General features: G+C 44.3%; 1 protein-coding gene across 2 annotated transcripts in view; it reads left to right on the top strand.

The window, feature by feature from the left end:
* KIAA1755 (KIAA1755 ortholog) overlaps positions 1 to 22834 on the top strand; it is an 87156-nt gene extending 64322 nt beyond the window's left edge. For both annotated transcript variants that reach the window (XM_040436075.1, XM_040436076.1), the window contains exons 16-21: positions 969 to 1190; positions 18284 to 18454; positions 18734 to 18911; positions 19906 to 20019; positions 21707 to 21949; positions 22545 to 22834. In XM_040436075.1, coding sequence (XP_040292009.1) covers positions 969 to 1190; positions 18284 to 18454; positions 18734 to 18911; positions 19906 to 20019; positions 21707 to 21949; positions 22545 to 22699 — 1083 coding nt within the window. In that variant the 3' untranslated portion in view covers positions 22700 to 22834. The remainder of the gene's footprint in view (positions 1 to 968; positions 1191 to 18283; positions 18455 to 18733; positions 18912 to 19905; positions 20020 to 21706; positions 21950 to 22544) is intronic.
* Positions 22835 to 23059: the final 225 nt, after the last annotated feature.

The following is a 23059-nucleotide window of genomic DNA, read 5'->3' as shown; positions in this document are numbered from 1 at the left end:
TACGCTGATGTGCAGGACTAATCAGCAATTACCCGAAGTTGCAGTTGTTACTACACAAGGAGGTCACACCAGATACTGAAAGCAAAGGTTCACATACTTTTACAACTCACAGACATGTGATATTGGATAATTTTTGCTCAATAAATAAATAATTTTGACTCATTTGTATGATTTCATTATCTTTATCTACTTTTAGGACTTATGAAAGTCTGATGTAATTTTAGATCAAATTTATTCAGAAATATAGAAAATTCAGAAGGGTTAAAAAATTTCAAGCACCACTGTATGCCAATGTAAAGGCATACATCAGCATGCATCGCTGATAGTCTACCATTGTTTGTTTTTTAAAGAACCTACTGTACTATGCCAGGGGTCAGCAACCTCAAGCATGCTCTATTCACTTCTATGGAAGTTACGAGAACCACTGAGCAAGTGTGCATGCTAGAAGTTATAGTCTCCCTGCAGTTGATGACCCCTGTACTACACTATATTATGCCATCACCTACCAGCCAGGAGTATGCCAAAAGGACACCTTTTTGTCATACACCATGTGAATGGGGGCCTATGGATGCATTTAGCATATGCACATGGGATGTGAACACGTATCTGGTACTGTAGATCAGCCCCAGTGAAAAGACCTGAGCTGCAGTATTTATTTATTTTCTGCACTTCTATAGCACTACTATATTTATCAGCGCTTTACAGACATTAGCATCGAACTGTCCCCAATGGGACAAGCAAACACGGGCAGAACATACAAACTCCATGCAGATGTTGCCCTTGGTCAGATTTGAACCTAGGACCCTACCACATGGTGCTATGCCAATAACATGGCCCATAGTTTATTCTGAATAAGGGCCATCAAAGTTATGTCTTTATATTGTCATTATAGGTTTTACTGTATTGTGCTTGTGTATTGTTGTGTGAGCTAAGGATGACCCCTATGATAATGTGTGCTATTTTCACAGAGGAAGCAGCAGGAGTTGGGAGACAAGATGGATCTCTCGTCCTATCTTCTAAAACCCATCCAGCGTATCAGCAAGTACAGTCTTCTCCTGCAGGACATGGAGTGGGAGTGCAAAGGCCAAAGTACCAGGGAGGCAGAGCTGAAATCTGCCCGGGAGGCTGTCAGATTCCAGCTCCGTCATGGGAATGATCTCCTTGCCATGGATGACATTCAAGTTTGTGACGTAAGAAATGATGATAAATAAAGTCCCTTCCAATACACCCTACTTTCACAAAATTAAAGAAGGATATAGGGTCTCTCAATGAGGACTAATACCTAAATGCTATGTCCAGCAATCAGGCGTGCGTCCAGCCCTTTAGCTGGTTGTAGCAAAAAGTAAAGTAACGCTCCCTCAGTACATGAATGGTGCTCCTGTCAGCACTACTGTAGTGGTCCATGGATATACAGTTGAAACCAGAAGTTTACATACATTATATAAAAATACACATATTCATGTTTTTCTCAATATCTGACATGAAATCACAATAAACCTTTCCTGTTTTTGGACAATTAGGATTACCATAATTTGCATTATTTGCCAAATGCCAGAATATTGAGAGGGAGAATGTTTTAAGGCATTTTTATTATTTTCTGCAATGTCAAAAGTTTACATACACTAACATTACTATGCCTTTAAACAATTCTGGACTGCCCATATGATGATGTCATGTGTTTGTAAGCTTCTGTTAGGTTTGTTGGCAACATATGAGTTAATTAGAGACACACCTGTGGATGTATTTAAATGCACACCTGAAACACACTGCTTCTTTGTGTTGCATCATGGGAAAGTCTAAAGAAATCAGCCAAGATATCAGGAAGAGAATTGTGGACTTGCACAAGTCTGGCTCAATCTTGGGTGCAATTTCAAGATACCTGAAGGTGCCTCGTTCATCTGTACAAGCAATTATACGCAAGTACAAACAAGATGGGAATGTCCAGCCATAATACCGCTCAGGAAGGAAACGGCTTCTGTGTCCCAGAGATGATCGTGCTTCAGTCCGATATGTGCATATCAACCCGAGAACAAAAGCAAAAGATCTTGTGAAGATGATGGCGGAAGCTGGTAAGATTGTGTTAATATCCACAGTGAAACGAGTACTGTATCAACATGGGCTGAAAGGCCACTCTGCCGGGAAGAAGCCATTACTCTAAAAGAAACATAAAAAAGCCAGATTAATGTTTGCAAATGCACACTGGAACAAAGACCTACATTTTTGGAGACGTCCTGTGGTCTGACGAAACAAAAATTGAACTTTTTGGCCATAATGACCATCATTACATTTGGAGGAAAAATGGAGAAACATGGAACCCTAAGAACACCATCCCAACTGTGAAACGAGGGGGTGGCAGCATCATGTTGTGGGGTTGTTTTGCTGCAGGAGGGACTGGTGCACTTAATAAAATAGATGGCATCATGAGGAAAGAAGATTATGTGGAAATACTGAAGCAACATCTCAAGACATCAGCCAGGAAAATGGGTCTTCCAAATGGACAATGACCTGAAGCATACTGCAAATCTGGTAACAAAGTGGCTTAAGGATAACAAAGTCAATGTTTTGGAGTGGCCATCACAGAGCCTTGATCTCAATCCTATTAAAAATTTATGGGCAAAGCTGAATAGGAAGGTGCGAGCCAGGCGACCAACAAACATGGTGCCGTTACACCAGTTTTGTCAGGAGGAATGGGCCCAAATTCCGACCAATTATTGTGAGAAGCTTGTGGAAAAATATCCAAAACGTTTGACCCAAGTCATACAGTTTAAGGGCAATGGTACCAAATATTAATGAAATGATTGTAAACTTTTGATTTTGCAGAAAGTAATAAAAATGCCTTAAAACATTCTCTCTCATTATTCTGGCATTTGGCAAATAGTAATAATTATGGTAATCCTAATTGACCAAAAACCGGAAAGGTTTATACTGTATTGAGAAAAAAAACATGCATATGTGTCTTTTTATATAGTGTATGTAAACTGTATATGTGTGTGTGTTTGTGTGTATATATATATATATATATATATATATATATATATACAGTGGGATGCGAAAAGTTTGGGCAACCTTGTTAATCGTCATGATTTTCCTGTATAAATCGTTGGTTGTTACGATAAAAAATGTCAGTTAAATATATCATATAAAAGACACACACAGTGATATTTGAGAAGTGAAATGAAGTTTATTGGATTTACAGAAAGTGTGCTATAATTGTTTAAACAAAATTAGGCAGGTGCATAAATTTGGGCACTGTTCTCATTTTATTGATTCCAAAACCTTTAGAACTAATTATTGGAACTCAAATTGGCTTGATAAGCTCAGTGACCCCTGACCTACATACACAGGTGAATCCAATTATGAGAAAGAGCATTTAAGGGGGTCAATTGTAAGTTTCCCTCCTCTTTTAATTTTCTCTGAAGAGTAGCAACATGGCGGTCTCAAAACAACTCTCAAATGACCTGAAGACAAAGATTGTTCACCTTCATGGTTTAGAGGAAGGATACAGAAAGCTGTCTCAGAGATTTCAGCTGTCTGTTTCCACAGTTAGGAACATATTGAGGAAATGGAAGACCACAGGCTCAGTTCAAGTTAAGGCTCGAAGTGGCAGACCAAGAAAAATCTCGGATAGACAGAAGCGACGAATGGTGAGAACAGTCAGAGTCAACCCACAGACCAGCACCAAAGACCTACAACATCATCTTGCTGCAGATGGAGTCACTGTGCATCGTTCAACCATTCGGCGCACTTTACACAAGGAGATGCTGTATGCGAGAGTGATGCAGAGGAAGCCTTTTCTCCGCCCACAGCACAAAAAGTGCCGCTTGAGGTGGGCTAAAGCACATTTGGACAAGCCTGCTTCATTTTGGAATAAGGTGCTGTGGACTGATGAAACTAAAATTGAGTTATTTGGCCTTAACAAGCGGCATTATGCATGGAGGAAAAAGAACACAGCATTCCAAGAAAAACACCTGCTACCTACAGTAAAATATGGTGGTGGTTCCATCATGCTGTGGGGCTGTGTGGCCAGTGCAGGGACTGGGAATCTTGTCAAAGTTGAGGGACGCATGGATTCCACTCAGTATCAGCAGATTCTGGAGACCAATGTCCAGGAATCAGTGACAAAGCTGAAGCTGCGCCGGGGCTGGATCTTTCAACAAGACAACGACCCTAAACACTGCTCAAAATCCACTAAGGCATTTATGCAGAGGAACAAGTACAACGTTCTGGAATGGCCATCTCAGTCCCCAGACCTGAATATAATTGAAAATCTGTGGTGTGACTTAAAGAGAGCTGTCCATGCTCGGAAGCCATCAAACCTGAATGAACTAAAGATGTTTTGTAAAGAGGAATGGTCCAAAATACCTTCAACCAGAATCCAGACTCGCATTGGAACCTACAGGAAGCGTTTAGAGGCTGTAATTTCTGCAAAAGGAGGATCTACTAAATATTGATTTAATTTCTTTTTTGTGGTGCCCAAATTTATGCACCTGCCTAATTTTGTTTAAACAATTATAGCACACTTTCTGTAAATCCAATAAACTTCATTTCACTTCTCAAATATCACTGTGTGTGTCTCCTATATGATATATTTAACTGAGATTTTTTATCGTAACAACCAACGATTTATACAAGAAAATCATGACGATTAACAAGGTTGCCCAAACTTTCGCATCCCACTGTATATATATATATATACACAGTGCCTTGCAGAAGTATTCACCCTCCTTGACTTTTTTTGTGTTTTGGTGCCTTACAACCTGGAATTAATATGGATTGTTTGATGAATTGTATAATTTCATTTATAGAACATGCCCACAACTTTGAAGATGTTTTTTTGTTTTTTTTTATTGTGAAGCAAACAACAAATAGGACAAAATAACAGAAAAAGTCAATGTGCATAACTATTCACCCCCCTAAAGTCAATACTTTGTAGAGCCACCTTTTGCGGCAATCACAGCTCCAAGTCGCTTTGGATAAGTCTCTATGAGCTTGCCACATCTTACCACTGGGACTTTTGCCCATTCCTCCTTGCAAAACTGCTCCAGCTCCTTCAAGTTGCATGGTTTGTGCTTGTGAACAGCAATCTTTAAGTCTAACCACAGATTTTCTATTGGATTGAGATCTGGGCTTTGACTAGGCCATTCCAACACATTTACATGTTTCCCCTTAAACCACTCAAGTGTTGCTTTGCAAGTGTGTTTGGGGTCATGGTCCTGCTGGAAGGTGAACCTCCGTCCTAGCCTCAAATCACACACAGGGTGGTACAGGTTTTGCTCAAGAATATCCCTGTATTTAGCACCATCCATCTTTCCCTCAACTCTGACCAGTTTCCCAGTCCCGGCTGCTGAAAAACATCCCCACAGCATGATGCTGCCACCACCATATTTCACTGTGGGGATGGTGTTCTTTGGGTGATGTGATGTGTTGGGTTTGCTCCAGACATAGCGTTTTCTTTGATGGTCGGAAAGTTAAATTTTAGCCTCATCAGACCAGAGCACCTTCCTCCATACATTTTGGGAGTCTCCCACATGCCTTTTTGCAAACTCACAACGTGCCTTATTGTTTTTTGCTGAAAGTAATGGCTTTCTTCTGGCCACTCTGCCATAAATCCCAACTCTATGGCACGTACGGCTTATTGTCGTCCTATGTACAGATACTCCAGTCTCTGCTGTGGAACTCTGCAGCTTCTCCAGGGTTTCCTTAGGTCTCTGTGCTGCCTCTCTGATTAATGCCCTCCTTGCCCGGTCCGTGAGTTTTGGTGGGCGGCCGTCTTTTGGCAGGTTTGCTGTTGTGCCATGTTCTTTCCATTTGGTTATGATAGATTTGATGGTGCTCCTGGGGATAATCAAAGATTTGGATATTTTTTTATAACCTAACCCTGACTTGTACTTCTTAACAACATTGTCCCTTACTTGTTTGGAGAGTTTGGTCCTCATGGCAGTGTTTGGTTAGTGATGCCTCTTTCTTAGGTGTTGCAGCCTATGGGGCCTTTCAAAAAAGGTGTGTATATACACTGCTCAAAAAAATAAAGGGAACACTTAAACAACACAATGTAACTCCAAGTCAATCACACATCTGTGAAATCAAACTGTCCACTTAGGAAGCAACACTGAGTGACAATCAATTTCACATGCTGTTGTGCAAATGGGATAGACAACAGGTGGAAATTATAGGCAATTAGCAAGGCACCCCCAATAAAGGAGTGGTTCTGCAGGTGGTAACCACAGACCACTTCTCAGTTCCTATGCTTCCTGGCTGATGTTTTGGTCACTTTTGAATGCTGGCGGAGCTTTCACTCTAGTGGTAGCATGAGACGGAGTCTACAACCCACACAAGTGGCTCAGGTAGTGCAGCTTATCCAGGATTGCACATCAATGCGAGCTGTGGCAAGAAGATTTGCTGTGTCTGTCAGCGTAGTGTCCAGAGCATGGAGGCGCTACCAGGAGACAGCCCAGTACATCAAGAGACGTGGAGGAGGCCGTAGGAGGGCAACAACCCAGCAGCAGGACCGCTACCTCCGCCTTTGTGCAAGGAGGAACAGGAGGAGCACTGCCAGAGCCCTGCAAAATGACCTCCAGCTGGCCACAAATGTGCATGTGTCTGCTCAAACGGTCAGAAACAGGCTCCATGAGGGTGATATGAGGGCCCGACGTCCACAGGTAGGGGTTGTGCTTACAGTCCAACACCGTGCAGGACGTTTGGCATTTGCCAGAGAACACCAAGATTGGCAAATTTGCCACTGGCGCCCTGTGCTCTTCACAGATGAAATTAGGTTCACACTGAGCACATGTGACAGACGTGACAGAGTCTGGAGACGCCGTGGAGAACGTTCTGCTGCCTGCAACATCCTCCAGCATGACCTGTTTGCCATTGGGTCAGTAATGGTGTGGGGTGGCATTTCTTTGGAGGGCCGCACAGCCCTCCATGTGCTCGCCAGAGGTAGCCTGACTGCCATTAGGTACCGAGATGAGATCCTCAGACCCCTTGTGAGACCATATGCTGGTGCGGTTGGCCCTGGGTTCCTCCTAATGCAAGACAATGCTAGACCTCATGTGGCTGGAGTGTGTCAGCAGTTCCTGCAAGACTAAGGCATTGATGCTATGGACTGGCCCGCCCGTTCCCCAGACCTGAATCCAATTGAGCACATCTGGGACATCATGTCTTGCTCTATCCACCAACATCACGTTGCACTACAGACTGTCCAGGAGTTGGCAGATGCTTTAGTCCAGGTCTGGGAGGAGATCCCTCAGGAGACCGTCCGCCACCTCATCAGGAGCATGCACAGGCATTGTAGGGAGGTCATACAGGCACGTGGAGGCCACACACACTACTGAGCCTCATTTTGACTTGTTTTAAGGACATTACATCAAAGTTGGATCAGCCTGTAGTGTGTTTTTCCACTTTAATTTTGAGTGTGACTCCAAATCCAGACCTCCATGGGTTGAAAAATTTGATTTCCAATTTTAAATTTTTGTGATTTTGTTGTCAGCACATTCAACTATGTAAAGAACAAAGTATTTCAGAAGAATATTCAATTAATTCAGATCTAGGATGTGTTATTTTTGTGTTCCCTTTATTTTTTTGAGCAGTGTATAATGACATATCATGTTACACTTAGATTGCACACAGGTGGACATCATTTCACTAATTATGTGACTTCTGAAGATAATTTGTTGCACCAGAGCTTTTTATGGGCTTCCTAACAAAGGGGGTGAATACATACGCACATGCCAATTTTCTGTTTTCTATTTCTAAACAATACTTTTATAGGTCATCAATATGTGCAGTGCAGACAACCTTTGTGTTATAATGGCATGTAATAACACAACATAAAATGTATAATGTACATTACTCACATATTCTTCAGTAAATTGGCAGGTTATAGTCACATAACAATTTAACTTAGGTATAGTGGCCACGGCAACAGGGTCAAACGGTACTCCATAGCAACAGTGCTTTATGCAAAGGATGCATGTTTTCTTGTGAGAGGTGCAGGGGCTATTTTTAACCCTTTTAGCCTGACACTCAGGGCCGACTCCAGGTTCATGTGGACCCTTGGCCGATAAAACTCAGTGGACCCCCTTGTGGAATTTTTTTACGTTTACATGTCCCTTTGTGACTCCCACACCATATACTGACCCCCAGTGCCATACAAAAAGTATAGTGACCCCCCAGTGGCCCCCATACAGTATAATGGCCACTAGTGGCCCTTCACACAGTATAATGACTCCCCCAATGCCCCCCACAAAGTATAATGACCGCCAGTGGACGCCCACTAAGTATAATGACCCCCAGTGGCCCCCCACACAGTATAATGACCCCCCAGTGGTTCCCACACAGTAAAATGATCCCCCAATGGCCCCCCATTCAGAAAAATGATCCCCAGTGGCCCCCATTCAGTATAATGACCCCCAGTGGCCCCACACACTATAATGACCTCATGTGGCCCCACATGGTCACTCGGGGTCATTATACTGAATGAAGGGTCATTGGGGATCATTATACTAAATGGGGGGCACTGGGGGTCATTATACTCTGTGTGTGGGGGCACTGGGTATCATTATACTATGTAAGGGACCCTCACACAGTATAATGACCTCCCTGTGGCCCCCTCACATACCTATCATTGCCGGAGAGCAGGGAAGCCAGCAGTCCTTTCATTCACTAACCGCAGCTCATTAGTGTTGATCGAGCACCAAAGTGCTTGGGTGTTCGGGTGGTCGGGTCGAACACCTCGGGATGCTCGGGTGCTCTACCGAGCATCCAAGCACAATGGAACTCAATGGGAGAACCCGAGCATTAAACCAGGCACCCCCTGCTATGAAGAGGGGAGGGTGTCTGGTCATAGGAAAAGGTCAGAGATTGATAGAAACACCACCGAAATGGTTCGGGAACAGCATGGGGAGGATGTCTGGATGCATCTTGGACTCCAAGGTTGCTGCTGGGAACGATGTTGTCCGAGTAGTACGTCACTTTTATAGACTGACACTAATACGCACAAAACCAAAGATAAAATTGATTTTAGAGGAACAATTGTAGGAAACATTCTTCCCTGTATATTTACTTATATATGTTTATTTACTGTATATATAGTGCAAGTGCTGCCAAAAATTACAAGGAAGAGGCACTCCGATACAACCTGTATATCACATAAAGGAGGGCCTCATTCACATTGTGGTACAATTGTTCAGGTAGTGGGACTCCTACACTCATAAAGCCTATGCACTAAGTGAAAGGGCTTCCAAAAATTACAAGGAACTTGCACTCCAATACATCCTTTATTACACATAAAGAAGGGCATCATACACCCTTGAAAAATTATGATTGATGGCCTGCTGGTAACCCTCAAAAACATTAGGAGCAAGGGCCTGCTGGTGACCCTCAAAAACATTAGGAGCAAGGGCCTGCTGGTGACCCTCTAAAACTTAACGGGCGAGGGCATGCTGCTGAGCTGACCATCTAAAACATTAGGGGTGAGGTTCTGCTGCAGAGCTGACTCTCTAAAACATTAGGGGCGAGTGCCTGCTGTTGATCTGAGCATCGAAAAAATTATGGGCGAGGGCCTGCAGGTGAGCTGACCCTCTAAAACATTACATGCGAGGGCCTGCAGGTGAGCTGACCATCTAAAAGATTGTAGGTGAGGGCCTGCTGGTGAGCTGACCCTCTAAAACATTATATGTGAGGGCCTGCAGGTGAGGTGACCTTCTAAAAGATTGTAGGTGAGTGCTTGCTGGTGAGCTGACCCTCTAAAACCGTACATGCGAGAGCTTGCAGGTGAGCTGACCCTCTAAAACATTACATGCGAGGGCCTGCAGGTGATCTGACCCTCTAAAAGATTGTAGGTAAGGGCCTGCTGGTGAGCTGATCCTCTAAAACATTATATGCGAGGGCCTGCAGGTGATCTGACCCTCTAAAAGATTGTAGGTAAGGGCCTGCTGGTGAGCTGATCCTCTAAAACATTATATGCGAGGGCCTGCAGGTGAGCTGACCCTCTAAATGATTGTAGGTGAGGGCCTGCTGGTGAGCTGACTCTCTAAAACATTATATGTGAGGGCCTGCAGGTGAGCTGACCCTCTAAAAGATTGTAGGTGAGGGCCTGCTGGTGAGCTGACCCTCTAAAACATTACATGCGAGAGCCTGCAGGTGAGCTGACCCTCTAAAAGATTGTAGGTTAGGGCCTGCTAGTGAGCTGACCCTCTAAAACATTACATGCAAGGGCCTGCGGGTAAAGGAAGAGAAAAGGAAGATTAAACCATATACCCTTTTTTTGTGGTGGAAGGGGTGTGGGAATACAGTGTATTTAGTACATTATAAAAAACACATTTAAAGTGCCTTTATGTTCAGCCGCTTTCCTGCGTGGAGTAGAGAAGTCAGGGGCAATCCAGGCCTTGTTCATTTTAATAAGAGTCAACCTGTCAGCATTTTCAGTTGATGGGCGGATGCGCTTATCAGTTATTATGCCCACAGCAGCACTAAATACCCGCTCTGACAAAACGCTGGTGGCAGGGCAGGCTGTCACCTCCAAGGCATAGAGCGCCAGTTCGTGCCATGTGTCCAGCTTGGACACCCAGTAGTTGCAAGGCACAGAGGGATCATTGAGGATGCTGCTACGTACTCCTTCACCATCTTCCAAAACTTTTCTCTCCTTGTAACACTAGGCCACGCATCAGGGTGATGGTCCTGGCGGGGTGTCAAGAAACTGTCCCAGGCCTTGGAGAGTGTTGCCTTGCCTCTGTTGGAACTGCTGTGTGTTCCCCTCGTCTACCCTCCTCGGTTGCCCAAGGAACTACATACTCTGCTGCCAGCGTTGTCAGCTGGAAATTTTTGGAGCAATTTTTCCACAAGAACCTTCTGGTATTGCACCATTTTGCTCGTCCTCTCCACCACAGGAATAAGAGATGATAAGTTCTCTTTGTAGCGAGGGTCGAGAAGGGGGAACAACCAGTAATCGGTGTTGTCCAAAATGTGTAAAACGTGTGGGTCACGTTAAAGACAGCCTAACATAAAGTCAGCCATGTGTGCCAGAGTCCCAACAGGCAAGACTTCGCTGTCATCAGGAGGATGACTCTCAATCTCCTCATCCTCCTCTTCAGCCCATCCACGTTGAATAGATGGATTTAAACTTCCATGGGTACTACCCTCTGTAGCGGAGGCAACCGTCTCCTGCTCCTCCTCCTCCTCATCATCATCCAATTTGTACTGAGACGACGAACTGAGGGTGGTCCGGCTATCACCCTGTGTAATGTCTTCCCCCATTTTCACCTCTTCCACATGCAAAGCTTCTGCCTTAATTGTGAGCAGCGAACATTTGAGTAGACACAGAAGTGGGATGGTGACGCTGATAATAGCGTTATCACCACTCACCATCTGTGTTGATTCCTCAAAGTTTCTTAAGACCTCACATCCATGCCCACTCCTCGCTTGTGAAGAGCGGAAGCTGACTGGAAAGGCGATGACCATGTTGCAGCTGGTATTTCACTACTGCCCTCTGCTGCTCACAAAGCCTGGCCAACATGTGGAACGCGGAGTTCAAGCGCATGTTCACGTCGCACAACAGTTGGTGAGCTGGCAATTGTAAGCGCTGCTGCAGCGTTGACAGACCGGCGGAAGCTGTCAATGACTTGCGGAAATGGGCACACATGCGGTGCACCTTCGCCAGTAGCTCAGGCAAATTGGCGTAGGTTTTGAGAAACTGCTGAACCACTAAGTTGAAGACGTGGGCTAGGCATGGGATGTGTGTGAGCTTCCTGAGCTCCAAAGCTGCCACCAAGTTGCGGCCATTATCAGACACAACCATGTCTGGCTCTAGGTTGAGTGGCGAGAGCCACATCTCAGTCTGGTCTCTTATCCCCTGCCGCAGCTCTGCGGCGGTGTGCTGTTTGTCACCTAAGCAGATCAGCTTAAGCACGGCCTGTTGATGCTTCCCCACTGCAGTGCTACACTGCCTCCAGTTACCGACTGGTGCTGCAAGAGGATAATTCTGAAGTGGAAGTGGAGGAGGAGAAGTGGGGGTTGGAGCCACTAAGGTAGGTGGTGGCGGAAACCCTGATGGAATTAGGGCCGCTATCCTTGGCATCGGTAGCACTTGTGTCATCCCAGAGTACGACTCGCTCCTGGCCTCCACCATTCACCCAGTGTGCCGTCAGGGAAATGTAGCGTCCCTGGTCACAAGAACTTGTCCATGTGTCAGTGGTTAAGTGGACCTTCCCAGTAAATGCGTTGGTCAGGGCGCGGTTGATGTTACGGGACACATGCTGGTGTAAGGCAGGCACGAAACACCGTAAAAAATAGTGCATTGCGCATTTAGTGCTATGGCCTGTGGAAGGGTGGCTGGGTATTTGCACTTGCGTTCAAATGCCTGGGGTAAGGACATTTGTACGCTGCGCTGGGGCACGGAAGTGGATGTGGTCGCTGATGGTGCTTGCGAAGGTCCAGGTGCAGGGCGGGAGGCATCCGGGCTTGCGCCTTCGACAGGGGATTGGCAAGCATGAAACACAGGGGAAGAGGAGGCAGTGGTGTGACCCACAGACACAGATTGTGGACCCAGGAGTTCGGCCCACCTATTACGGTGCTTTTATGCCATGTGGCGGATCATGCTGGTGGTGGTGAGGTTGCTAGTGTTCACGCCCCTGCTCATTTTTGTATGGCACAGGTTGCAAATTACAATTCTTTTGTTGTCTGCACTTTCCTCAAAAAAGTGCCAGACTGCGGAACACCTACCCCTTAGCAAGGGAGATTTCCACAAGGATGTGCTCCGGGGAACAGTTGCGGGCCCGTTTGGTGTGGCTCGCCTTCTCCCCTTTGCCACCCCACTGCCTCTTCAAGCCTGTTGCGGTGCTGCGGATCCCTCCCCATCTGTACTGCTGTCCTTGCTCGGCTTGCCACCTTCCCAGGTTGGGTCAGTGACTTCATCGTCCACCAGCTCCTCTTCCACTTCCTCACTCTGCTCATCCTCCTGACTTGTTGACCTATTGGCAACTGTGCCTCATCATCATCATCCACCTCGTGAAATTGCCGTTCCCCATCGTCATCTTCTTGTGACTGTGGATGCTCAAGAGTTTGGGAATCAGGGCACAAGATCTCATGTCCCTCTTCAAGCGGGCTTATTGAGATGACCAAATGAAGGAATGGTGCTGAAAACAGCTCCTCGGAATATCAGACTGTGGGTTCACTTCTTTGGCAAGACTCTCCATGGTGGGAGGAAGGAGGATCAAGGTGAGGATTGTGTTGACCAGACTTTTGGCTACTGAGACTGGACTTGGTGGAAGACAGGGTGGTGCTTAACTGACTGGAAGCATTATCTGCTGCAATCCAACCGACCACCTGGTCGCACTGGTCTGACTTCGAGAGCATTGTCCTGCGCCACCCTGCAAACTGGGACATGAAGCTAGGTATCGTGAATGATTGTTTTTCTTGTGCTCTGGCAGCAGGCACAGTTTCAACGCGCCCAGGGCCACGGCCTCTGCATGCACCTTCAGCATCACGGCCACTTCCCTGTCCCTCACTGCTCACCTTCTTCATATTAAATGTTATATATGTTTGAAAGTATGTCATACGTACAGTAGCGTAGGATTTGTAAGTGTATGCGCAAAAAAATAAAAAAAGGTATTTGGGATGCGCACACATTACACAGGAGAAATACCGCAGATAATGTCGCTGATGTCACCAGCGGCTAATATAAAATTACAGGGAATGTCACAGGTATTTGGGATATGAAAACGTTACACAGGAGATTTACCCCAGGTAATGCCACTGTCCGCAGCGGACACTGTCTACAGAAAAAATACACTGGATGTCACTGATATTTTTTGAATGTCCACACGTTACACAGGAGATGTAGCACAGCTAATGTCACTGTCCGCAGCGGACACCGTCTACGGAAAAAGTACACTGGATATCACAGATATTTTTGGGATGCGCACACGTTACACAGGAGATTTAGCACAGATAATGTCGCTGTCTGCAGCGGCCTAACTATTGCACGCTATTTAGCGCAGCATGCGCTAAAAATAGATATTGCTGCCACACACAATAGGACTTTTGGGGCTGTAAAGTTTTAGCAATTTAGCGCACGTTGCGCTAAAAATATATATTGCTGCTGCTGCCACACACAACAATAATCCTTTAAAGGACTTTTGGGTCTGTAAAGTTTTAGCAATTTAGCGCAGATTGCGGTAAAAATATATATTGCTGCTGCCACACACAACAATAGTCCTTAAAAGGACTTTTGGGTCTCTGACAAGCTTTTCTACTGAAAAAAAACTAATATCACTCCCTACACTTTCTTTTCCTTACTCAGCACAGCTCTCCCTGACTAACACTAAGCCAAACACGTGTCATCGGGTGCTATATAGCACCCAATGATGCGTTTCGGCCAGCCAATCACTGTAATTCCAGTAACCAACATGGCTACAGCATTACAGTGAAGGGCAGTACTTATCTGCATGTTTATTGGCTGCGTAGCAGCCAACAAATGTGCGGGGAGGAGACTTGAGCATTGTGCTTGAGCACATGCGGTATTCGGTCGAATACCGCCATGTGCCGAGCATCGAGATGCTCAAGCCGAACTAGCGTTCGGTTAAGCATGCTCGATCAACACTACAGCTAATCTCTCTGCACTCCTCTCCTCCGGCCCAGCACAGCAGTGAGACACATACGTCACCGCTGGGTCGGGCCAGGCCTGGAGGAGAGAGCTGCGATTAGTAAATGAAAGGACCACCGGCTCCCCTGTGCTCCAGCAATGAGCACTTCTATCTATATTGATAGAAGCGCTCATAGCAGCCAGCCCAGCACCGCCCTAAGAGCTGGCACCCGGGGTGGACTGACCTCCCTTTGGCACGCCACTACCCAGTGGGCCCCCCCAGGAGCAGCGGGCCCCAGCCACTTGCTCAAGAATGCCGGGTGCTGATGCCGGCCCTGCTGACACTGACTGCTAAATTTTGTGCACCGCTGCTGCATAAAAATACTGTAGCCTTTACTGATTGTGATCACTGATTGCCCATGGTGCAACTTTATCTGCCTATTAACAACAATAACCTAAAGCTGCAGTATAATCCAAGCCTACTAAATATGCAGTTTTCTGCCATAGCCTCCAAGCAAACGTTCCTGCCTCGTGGATAATTAGAATTTGTGAGTAAAGGTTTGGTTATGCAGGATTTGCTCCTTTACATCCCCTTGAAAGATGGCAGGAGATAGGTGACAGACAGGTTTTAAATTCCCCGTGAAATGTAGCGAGGAATATGTAATATCAAGAACGTCAAAGCATTTATGGCTATTAAAGTAAAAGTGGATTACCAGTGCGCGAGAGGGGACATTAGGGAGAGCGAGACGTATTGAGCAGTGAGAGTAACTGCTCGGAACGCAGCAGAGGGAGACAGGAGGAGTGAGATTAATCACATACACGCAGCCATGGACTGGAGCGCAGCGGAGACATCACACGGGGACGGAGACAAAGTACTGGATTAGATAGAAGCTGCTGTGGAAGAACATAATTTACAATAGGGAGAAATCCCAGGCTTGGGATCGAGGGACTGAGGTCAACAGGGGGTAACCAGGCTACTGATTCTAGTACATACAGCATCAAGAGCGCAGAACTGCGTGTGTCAAATGTCCTACACCTGTAGCCAGTGCGCTTCGTGTCACTTGTCACTAAATCTTAACATCAGCATCTTCTGCAGCAGAATAGTTTTGTGTGATAGCCTATAAGGCCCTGGCCTTAGCTGCACAGATCTGCTCTGCGTCGGTGCTATGAGATTGCAGATATATTGCTTTAATTTAGAAATTTTCTAAGTACTGCTGGGATTGCATGGGCCGCACTCTCTCCTCCTGTCAGATGGATAACTTGAAATGAATTATTAGGCTTTTGTTATGAGCACTGTAGAGATATTCTACCAGGATGGCAACTGCAAGAGTTGGTAGCACTTAAGCTGAATGATATTTCATTACATGTGGAGCTCCCCTTCTCTTCCGATCATCATTTACATGGATGCACATTAGTCATCTGCTGGAAATGTTTGTATGTGTTCCGTAACGAAAAATTCACCATCCATATCTTATACAGGGAGGTTGAATCTCTACCAAAATCTAATTCAACCTTAGGCAGACCCTTTCCTTAACCACAGGGGGCAGCATCTTTTCAAAGATGCTTCCCAACACTTCCGATTTCCTAACAGACAAGAGCATTGAGCAATTAAGTGTGATATATATTATTATGGGCACTGTGGAGGGTATTTTTACTATGATTTTTGGGAATTGTCATGTAAGGAGGGTGTGCAATTTCCCAGTATACCTCAGGAGAAAAGTTAGAATTGCCCCTGCATGGGGGTCATGAGATCTTCCATGTTTTCATACTGATTATTATTTAGTAATGGTCATGTTATGTTGGCAGCCTATGCCCGCTGCTTCTCCTCTCCTTTGGGCAGGCACGGGTGCCCCAGTACTCACCAGGATCGCTCTTCTCGCCAGGCCAGAACTGTTTCTCCTGTTGTTGCTCCTGGCAGGGGGTCACAACGCCAAAGTACCAGGCACTACTCTTACAGGCCATAGCCTGTTCCTGCCAGGTCCTATTCTTCTGTCCATAGGGTTCCTGTTCCTGCTCACTCTGATTTGTTTCAGTCTATAGCTGGATTCCTATGTCTATTTGAGGCACCTTAACCAGGAGGAAGTTGCCTGAACTTTAGGTTTCCTAATGTATTTATCCTAGTTAGGTGTTCTTATTCTGACCATCTGCTTGTGTATCAAACTCTGTTTACTGATTCTGACCTTCAGTTGCCTGTCCTGACTATTGCATGTTACTGTATTAATCTTCAGCTACCTGCTCTGACCTCTTACTTGTTTTTTTGGATATTCACAGACTCTGTTTGCCCTGACTTAGGCCTGTTTCCTGACTATAAGTATTGCTTGACCCCTTGGTGCTGCCCGTGTGTCAGCTGCCAACTACACTGTGACTATTCCAGGAGGTAGCAGCCTGGTGGCTTACTGTATTTTATTATACTCATTCAACTATATGCCCACTTAAGGGCATTAATAAAAGAGTTGAGTAATTCTAATGGTTGCTTCTGCAACTCTTTGTACTTCTGGAGTTTCTAAAACTTTAGTTTTACATTTAGTACAACTGAGTACAAATGCTATATATAGTAATATATAAAAGCTTTGGATAATCACATTTGTTAACACAGTGAAAAAAACAGGAAGAAGATATTCAGCTGTTTTTCCAAATACTGTACACACCAAACATCAACCATTGTCAGGTACATGGATCTGAAGACAATAATGGCCTCCATGAACCATGTTAATTAATAAGTGGGAGGTGGATTAATAGAGAAGCATTTATGTCTAAGCCCATGTTTGATGTAGATCTCCTGACTCATGAGAACTATATCAAATGCCATCCCATAGGACCTATAGAGGATGCCCATTGACTTTTGTAGAGCAAAGAGCCAGGTTCTAGGACTGACGTTGAAGCCATGATAATTAGCTTTATCCAAATTTGAAGTGCGCTTAGCATCCTGTACATAAGATGAGTCCCAAGGTGGCCAGGACAATGTTTGATGTAGATGCATGTGGTGGCAGCTTCAGAGCCTGGGCATTAGATCAAACACAGGATTGTCCCATGAGGCCCATAGATTACCTTCCGTGCACAGGAATCTAATCTAGGGATGTCCTGTGCCTTGCGCTAGAGGGAGGAATCAGACTGGATTCAGAGTTCAAACCATGCTATGCAGCTTTATCTGAACATGTAGCAGATATTGAGTGTAGCTGGCATCCTGAAAGGAGGAAAACTGGCAAGTAATGGTTTATAATGAGTCCCATTACTTTCCCAATGGAGTCTTTCAATGATTGTGTTTGTTTTATGGCCTAGAATATATATCATATTGCTGTACATAACTGGCTAAAGTCCAGTCAACAACCTACTATTGTAAGCGTAAGAAATGCCAACTGGCAGTGGGTATGGGCTGATGTTTGTGTGACCTATTAGTTACTGTATGTGTATGATTATAATTTTCTGCCTTACTCAGTCTACATTACCAGCCTATGGACCTCACCAAACCAAAAATAAACATTGAAATCATTAAGAAGACGGTAGCGCCAATCTTTCATTATAAACATGACAGCCATGAGACATATAGTCAATATCTTGTAATATGGCTAAAGATTATAGGCTGCACCTGACAGCTGAGATGTTTCCCATTTCTTAAGATATGTAATGCAGTGTTCTCGGTGATTATTTTACCTTCACTGCTTTATCCTGTTTACTTCATGTTCATCTTCACCTTTACTTCAGGTTAACCTAAAGGAACAAGGCCGACTTCTGCGTCAAGGGGAGTTTATGATCTCCTACAGAAAGAGAAAATGCCTCAGAAGGGTCTTTCTATTTGAGGATCTGATTCTTTTCAGCAAAACCAAAAAGGCTGCATCAGGGCGAGAGATCTATGTGTACAAGCAGTCCTTCAAGGTAATGTGCATTGCCCTTGTCATAGATAATGTATATAATGTACATATTCAAGGTTATTTAACATGGTGGCTAGGAATATCACACCACATAGTTACACCACTACTTTCTTCATTATCTTTAGGTTGAAATCAAAAAATGTTTAAGCAATTCTCGACCTTCTGTTCAGTCAATATATATAGTGATCATCATTCTGTATGATCATTATCAGTGGGATCTTCTCATTATTGGCTGTGTTTTATCAGTCTTGAATGACATGATTTTATTGTGCTTGCTGCGTAGACTTCCGAGATTGGCCTAACTCACACATTGGGAGGCAGCGGACTCTGTTTTGAGATTTGGTTTCGACGAAGGAAATTGGAGGATACGTACACTTTTCAGGCTCCTTCTCCTGATGTCAAGGAGGCCTGGACTGGGGACCTACAGAAGATTCTTTGGGACCAGGCAATTAAAAATCGAGGTAATCAATGTGAAGGATGTGTAATGCAGCCACGGTAGTTCATTCTGGACATCAGTTGACTTCTAGGATTATAGACTCGTCACCATCCATTTCCTAAACAAGTGGCCATGGTAGCTATTAGAGTGTACACACACCCCCCCCCCCCCCCCCCCCCCCCCCCCGGTCCGTCTGTATCCTACAGTGTCTTTGTATATAATGTCATTTTATAATACTGTTGAGGTGGTCCAGACAGTAAAATATTTTAGTCCTCTTCCTAGGTGGGCCCCTTCTGAGTTCAGGCCCCAAAGCAGCCTCTTCCCCTGCTTCTCCTATAGCTACGCCCCTATCTGCAGCTATTTTAGGTATATGGTCCCCTCCCCTCTAGGAAACACCATAGTAGTGGCATGTATGACCAGTCCAGCTAACAAAAGTCTTCACCTGTCAATGTACTGTGACTGTGCTTTGTAGTTGAGATTTTGGCTATGTACCTGCAATTGCTGTAGCACATTTCTATTAAGGGCAGTGAATAGACTAGGTCTTGGAAGATTGTATTAGAGACGTCTGAATGTACACAGCCTAATCTACTAGAATAAATATAACTTGTCAATTGTGCAAGTGTCACATGTCACAGAAAACATGTCAAACAGCCTGACATGTCAAAGCTGTATTTAGCATATAAGAAAGCCAAGCCTCTTTCAGAATGCAGATACGTATAATGTACAACATTATACATATAAACCCTTTTAACTGAACAGGATATTTCCAAGAATCATGGGTATAAAGGTGATTTAAGCACTTACTAGACTAGTAAATATTTCAATAAAACACTTTGATTCCCTTGACTTATAGTATTTATCCACTTCTTCAAGCACCATGCAAAAATAACACCAGGGTGGCATAGACATAGCAATTCTTCATCAGATGCAACCAGAGCTGGGCCCACATAATCATAACCAAGGTGGTTATGATGTCTTGTGATCTCCTGGTGATCAGTTATTCTATATTTCTCCTGCAGAAATGCGCAGACAGGAAAGAGTCTTCTCTGGTTTGGGATGCAAGCCATTCACTGACATCCAGCCAAGTGAGGCCGCCATTAGTAGTAGAGCCATCCCACTGACTGGCAATGGAGGTACAGAAATCAGTCATGGATTTTACCATTTGTGTAAATTTTTTATATACACTGCGTGCAGAATTATTAGGCAAATGAGTATTTTGACCACATCATCCTCTTTATGCATGTTGTCTTACTCCAAGCTGTATAGGCTCAAAAGCCTACTACCAATTAAGCATATTAGGTGATGTGCATCTCTGTAATGAGAAGGGGTGTGGTCTAATGACATCAACACCCTATATTAGGTGTGCATAATTATTAGGCAACTTCCTTTCCTTTGGCAAAATGGGTCAAAAGAAGGACTTGACAGGCTCAGAAAAGTCAAAAATAGTGAGATATCTTGCAGAGGGATGCAGCACTCTTAAAATTGCAAAGCTTCTGAAGCGTGATCATCGAACAATCAAGCGTTTCATTCAAAATAGTCAACAGGGTCGCAAGAAGCGTGTGGAAAAACCAAGGCGCAAAATAACTGCCCATGAACTGAGAAAAGTCAAGCGTGCAGCTGCCAAGATGCCACTTGCCACCAGTTTGGCCATATTTCAGAGCTGCAACATCACTGGAGTGCCCAAAAGCACAAGGTGTGCAATACTCAGAGACATGGCCAAGGTAAGAAAGGCTGAAAGACGACCACCACTGAACAAGACACACAAGCTGAAACGTCAAGACTGGGCCAAGAAATATCTCAAGACTGATTTTTCTAAGGTTTTATGGACTGATGAAATGAGAGTGAGTCTTGATGGGCCAGATGGATGGGCCCGTGGCTGGATTGGTAAAGGGCAGAGAGCTCCAGTCCGACTCAGACGCCAGCAAGGTGGAGGTGGAGTACTGGTTTGGGCTGGTATCATCAAAGATGAGCTTGTGGGGCCTTTTCGGGTTGAGGATGGAGTCAAGCTCAACTCCCTGTCCTACTGCCAGTTTCTGGAAGACACCTTCTTCAAGCAGTGGTACAGGAAGAAGTCTGCATCCTTCAAGAAAAACATGATTTTCATGCAGGACAATGCTCCATCACACGCGTCCAAGTACTCCACAGCGTGGCTGGCAAGAAAGGGTATAAAAGAAGAAAATCTAATGACATGGCCTCCTTGTTCACCTGATCTGAACCCCATTGAGAACCTGTGGTCCATCATCAAATGTGAGATTTACAAGGAGGGAAAACAGTACACCTCTCGGAACAGTGTCTGGGAGGCTGTGGTTGCTGCTGCACGCAATGTTGATGGTGAACAGATCAAAACACTGACAGAATCCATGGATGGCAGGCTTTTGAGTGTCCTTGCAAAGAAAGGTGGCTATATTGGTCACTGATTTGTTTTTGTTTTGTTTTTGAATGTCAGAAATGTATATTTGTGAATGTTGAGATGTTATATTGGTTTCACTGGTAAAAAAAATAAAATTGAAATGGGTATATATTTGTTTTTTGTTAAGTTGCCTAATAATTATGCACAGTAATAGTCACCTGCACACACAGATATCCCCTAAAATAGCTAAAACTAAAAACAAACTAAAAACTACTTCAAAAAATATTCAGCTTTGATATTAATGAGTTTTTTGGGTTCATTGAGAACATGGTTGTTGTTCAATAATAAAATTAATCCTCAAAAATACAACTTGCCTAATAATTCTGCACTCCCTGTATAGTCAATGCAGTGTAGAACATAATGGGATGTAATGTGGACTGATCCTTGACATCTCTCTCTTCTTAAACTAGATGAAAATCTTCGTTCTTCCCCTTCCGTAGCTTTACCGTTCCCGACGTCCCCTCCACCACTCCGCTCTATGTCAGTAGGCTCTCGAAGCAGTGCTAGCAGTGCTGTATCTCTTGGAGGGTGCTCTTCCACATCCTCTGGCCGTGGTTCTCTCAGCCCATTACATGGATGTCCTGGATCTGAGCCAGCATGGAGATGTTGCAGGGCTGAGCCCTCGCATGATAAGGAACCCAGCATTTTCCTGAGTGAGTCTATTGTGCACGGAGAACCGTTGCATAAACAATTGCAATATGAAAGATGGCCATCATGTGCTATGTAAATGAAGGTTAGATCTACATGTGTTACTTTATTATCATGTTTATTCTACAATGCAGTGTGTTTTTACCCATTCATCTTGCATTATCAGCAAGTTCCAAGATGAATAGGAGAGCCCACCATACCATGTAGTGGTGCAACGCTAAAGTAACAAAGTCACTCATGTAGCCATAAGGAATATACATACATTGCGCAGTCAACAATTGAAACCCCTGATCTCTACAGTAACAGACATGCATAATAATTCCTATGGAGATAATTGTGAGCTTCTACTAGACACCTCAAGCATCTTTTGTCTTCAGCATCTTACCCAACATGGTCAAACTATATGTCCCATAATGCACATGTTCCAGTTGATGGTAGTTCCTCATCTATATTACCTATTTAGTGGATACTGCCAAAGATCATGCCACCCCTTAGTTGCCATACAATGTAGATCATATATTTCTAACATCAATGTGTTCTCATTTTCACCTTCTGCATCTTTTTGACTCTTTTTTACTTCTCCTTCCCTCTCTATTTCAGCTGCCAGTTCTGGTTCCTCAGAAGGAAGTGTCAGTGGATTTAGTTCCCCGGAATCAAACCATATGCCTGTAAACCATATAAATACATGTTACCCCTTGGAGTGCTGGCGCCCCCTACATGTTATAGAAAAGCCCCCGGAAAATAGCATCCCATGAAAACATTAGAAGCAGAATCTACACAAACTCTTCTACTGAATGAAATATCTATATTTATGTGCCGTTTATATATGTAAATATATTACAGTCTAGTAACGAAGGATAAAAGTCATAGGACTACTATAATAAATACACTTTTTGTGCTGGAGGACACTCTGATGGTCAGTATCCAAAAGCAAAATGGAAATACTAAGTACTTGTGTATTATGTGCCATTGAACCACCATCAGGACAGGTCTACATTTCTTTGCATTTCTTACAATGAAGCTCATTTCATTTTTGTGTTTTACAATGAATCTATAAAGGGGAACTAGGACCATATTCACTCCATACTCATAGAACCAGGACAGTTTTGCACTCA

This window comes from Bufo bufo, chromosome 6 (assembly GCF_905171765.1).
Source record: "Bufo bufo chromosome 6, aBufBuf1.1, whole genome shotgun sequence".
Taxonomy (NCBI): domain Eukaryota; kingdom Metazoa; phylum Chordata; class Amphibia; order Anura; family Bufonidae; genus Bufo; species Bufo bufo.
Note: the sequence above shows the minus strand (reverse complement) of the source record. Positions and strands in the feature narration are given on the sequence as shown.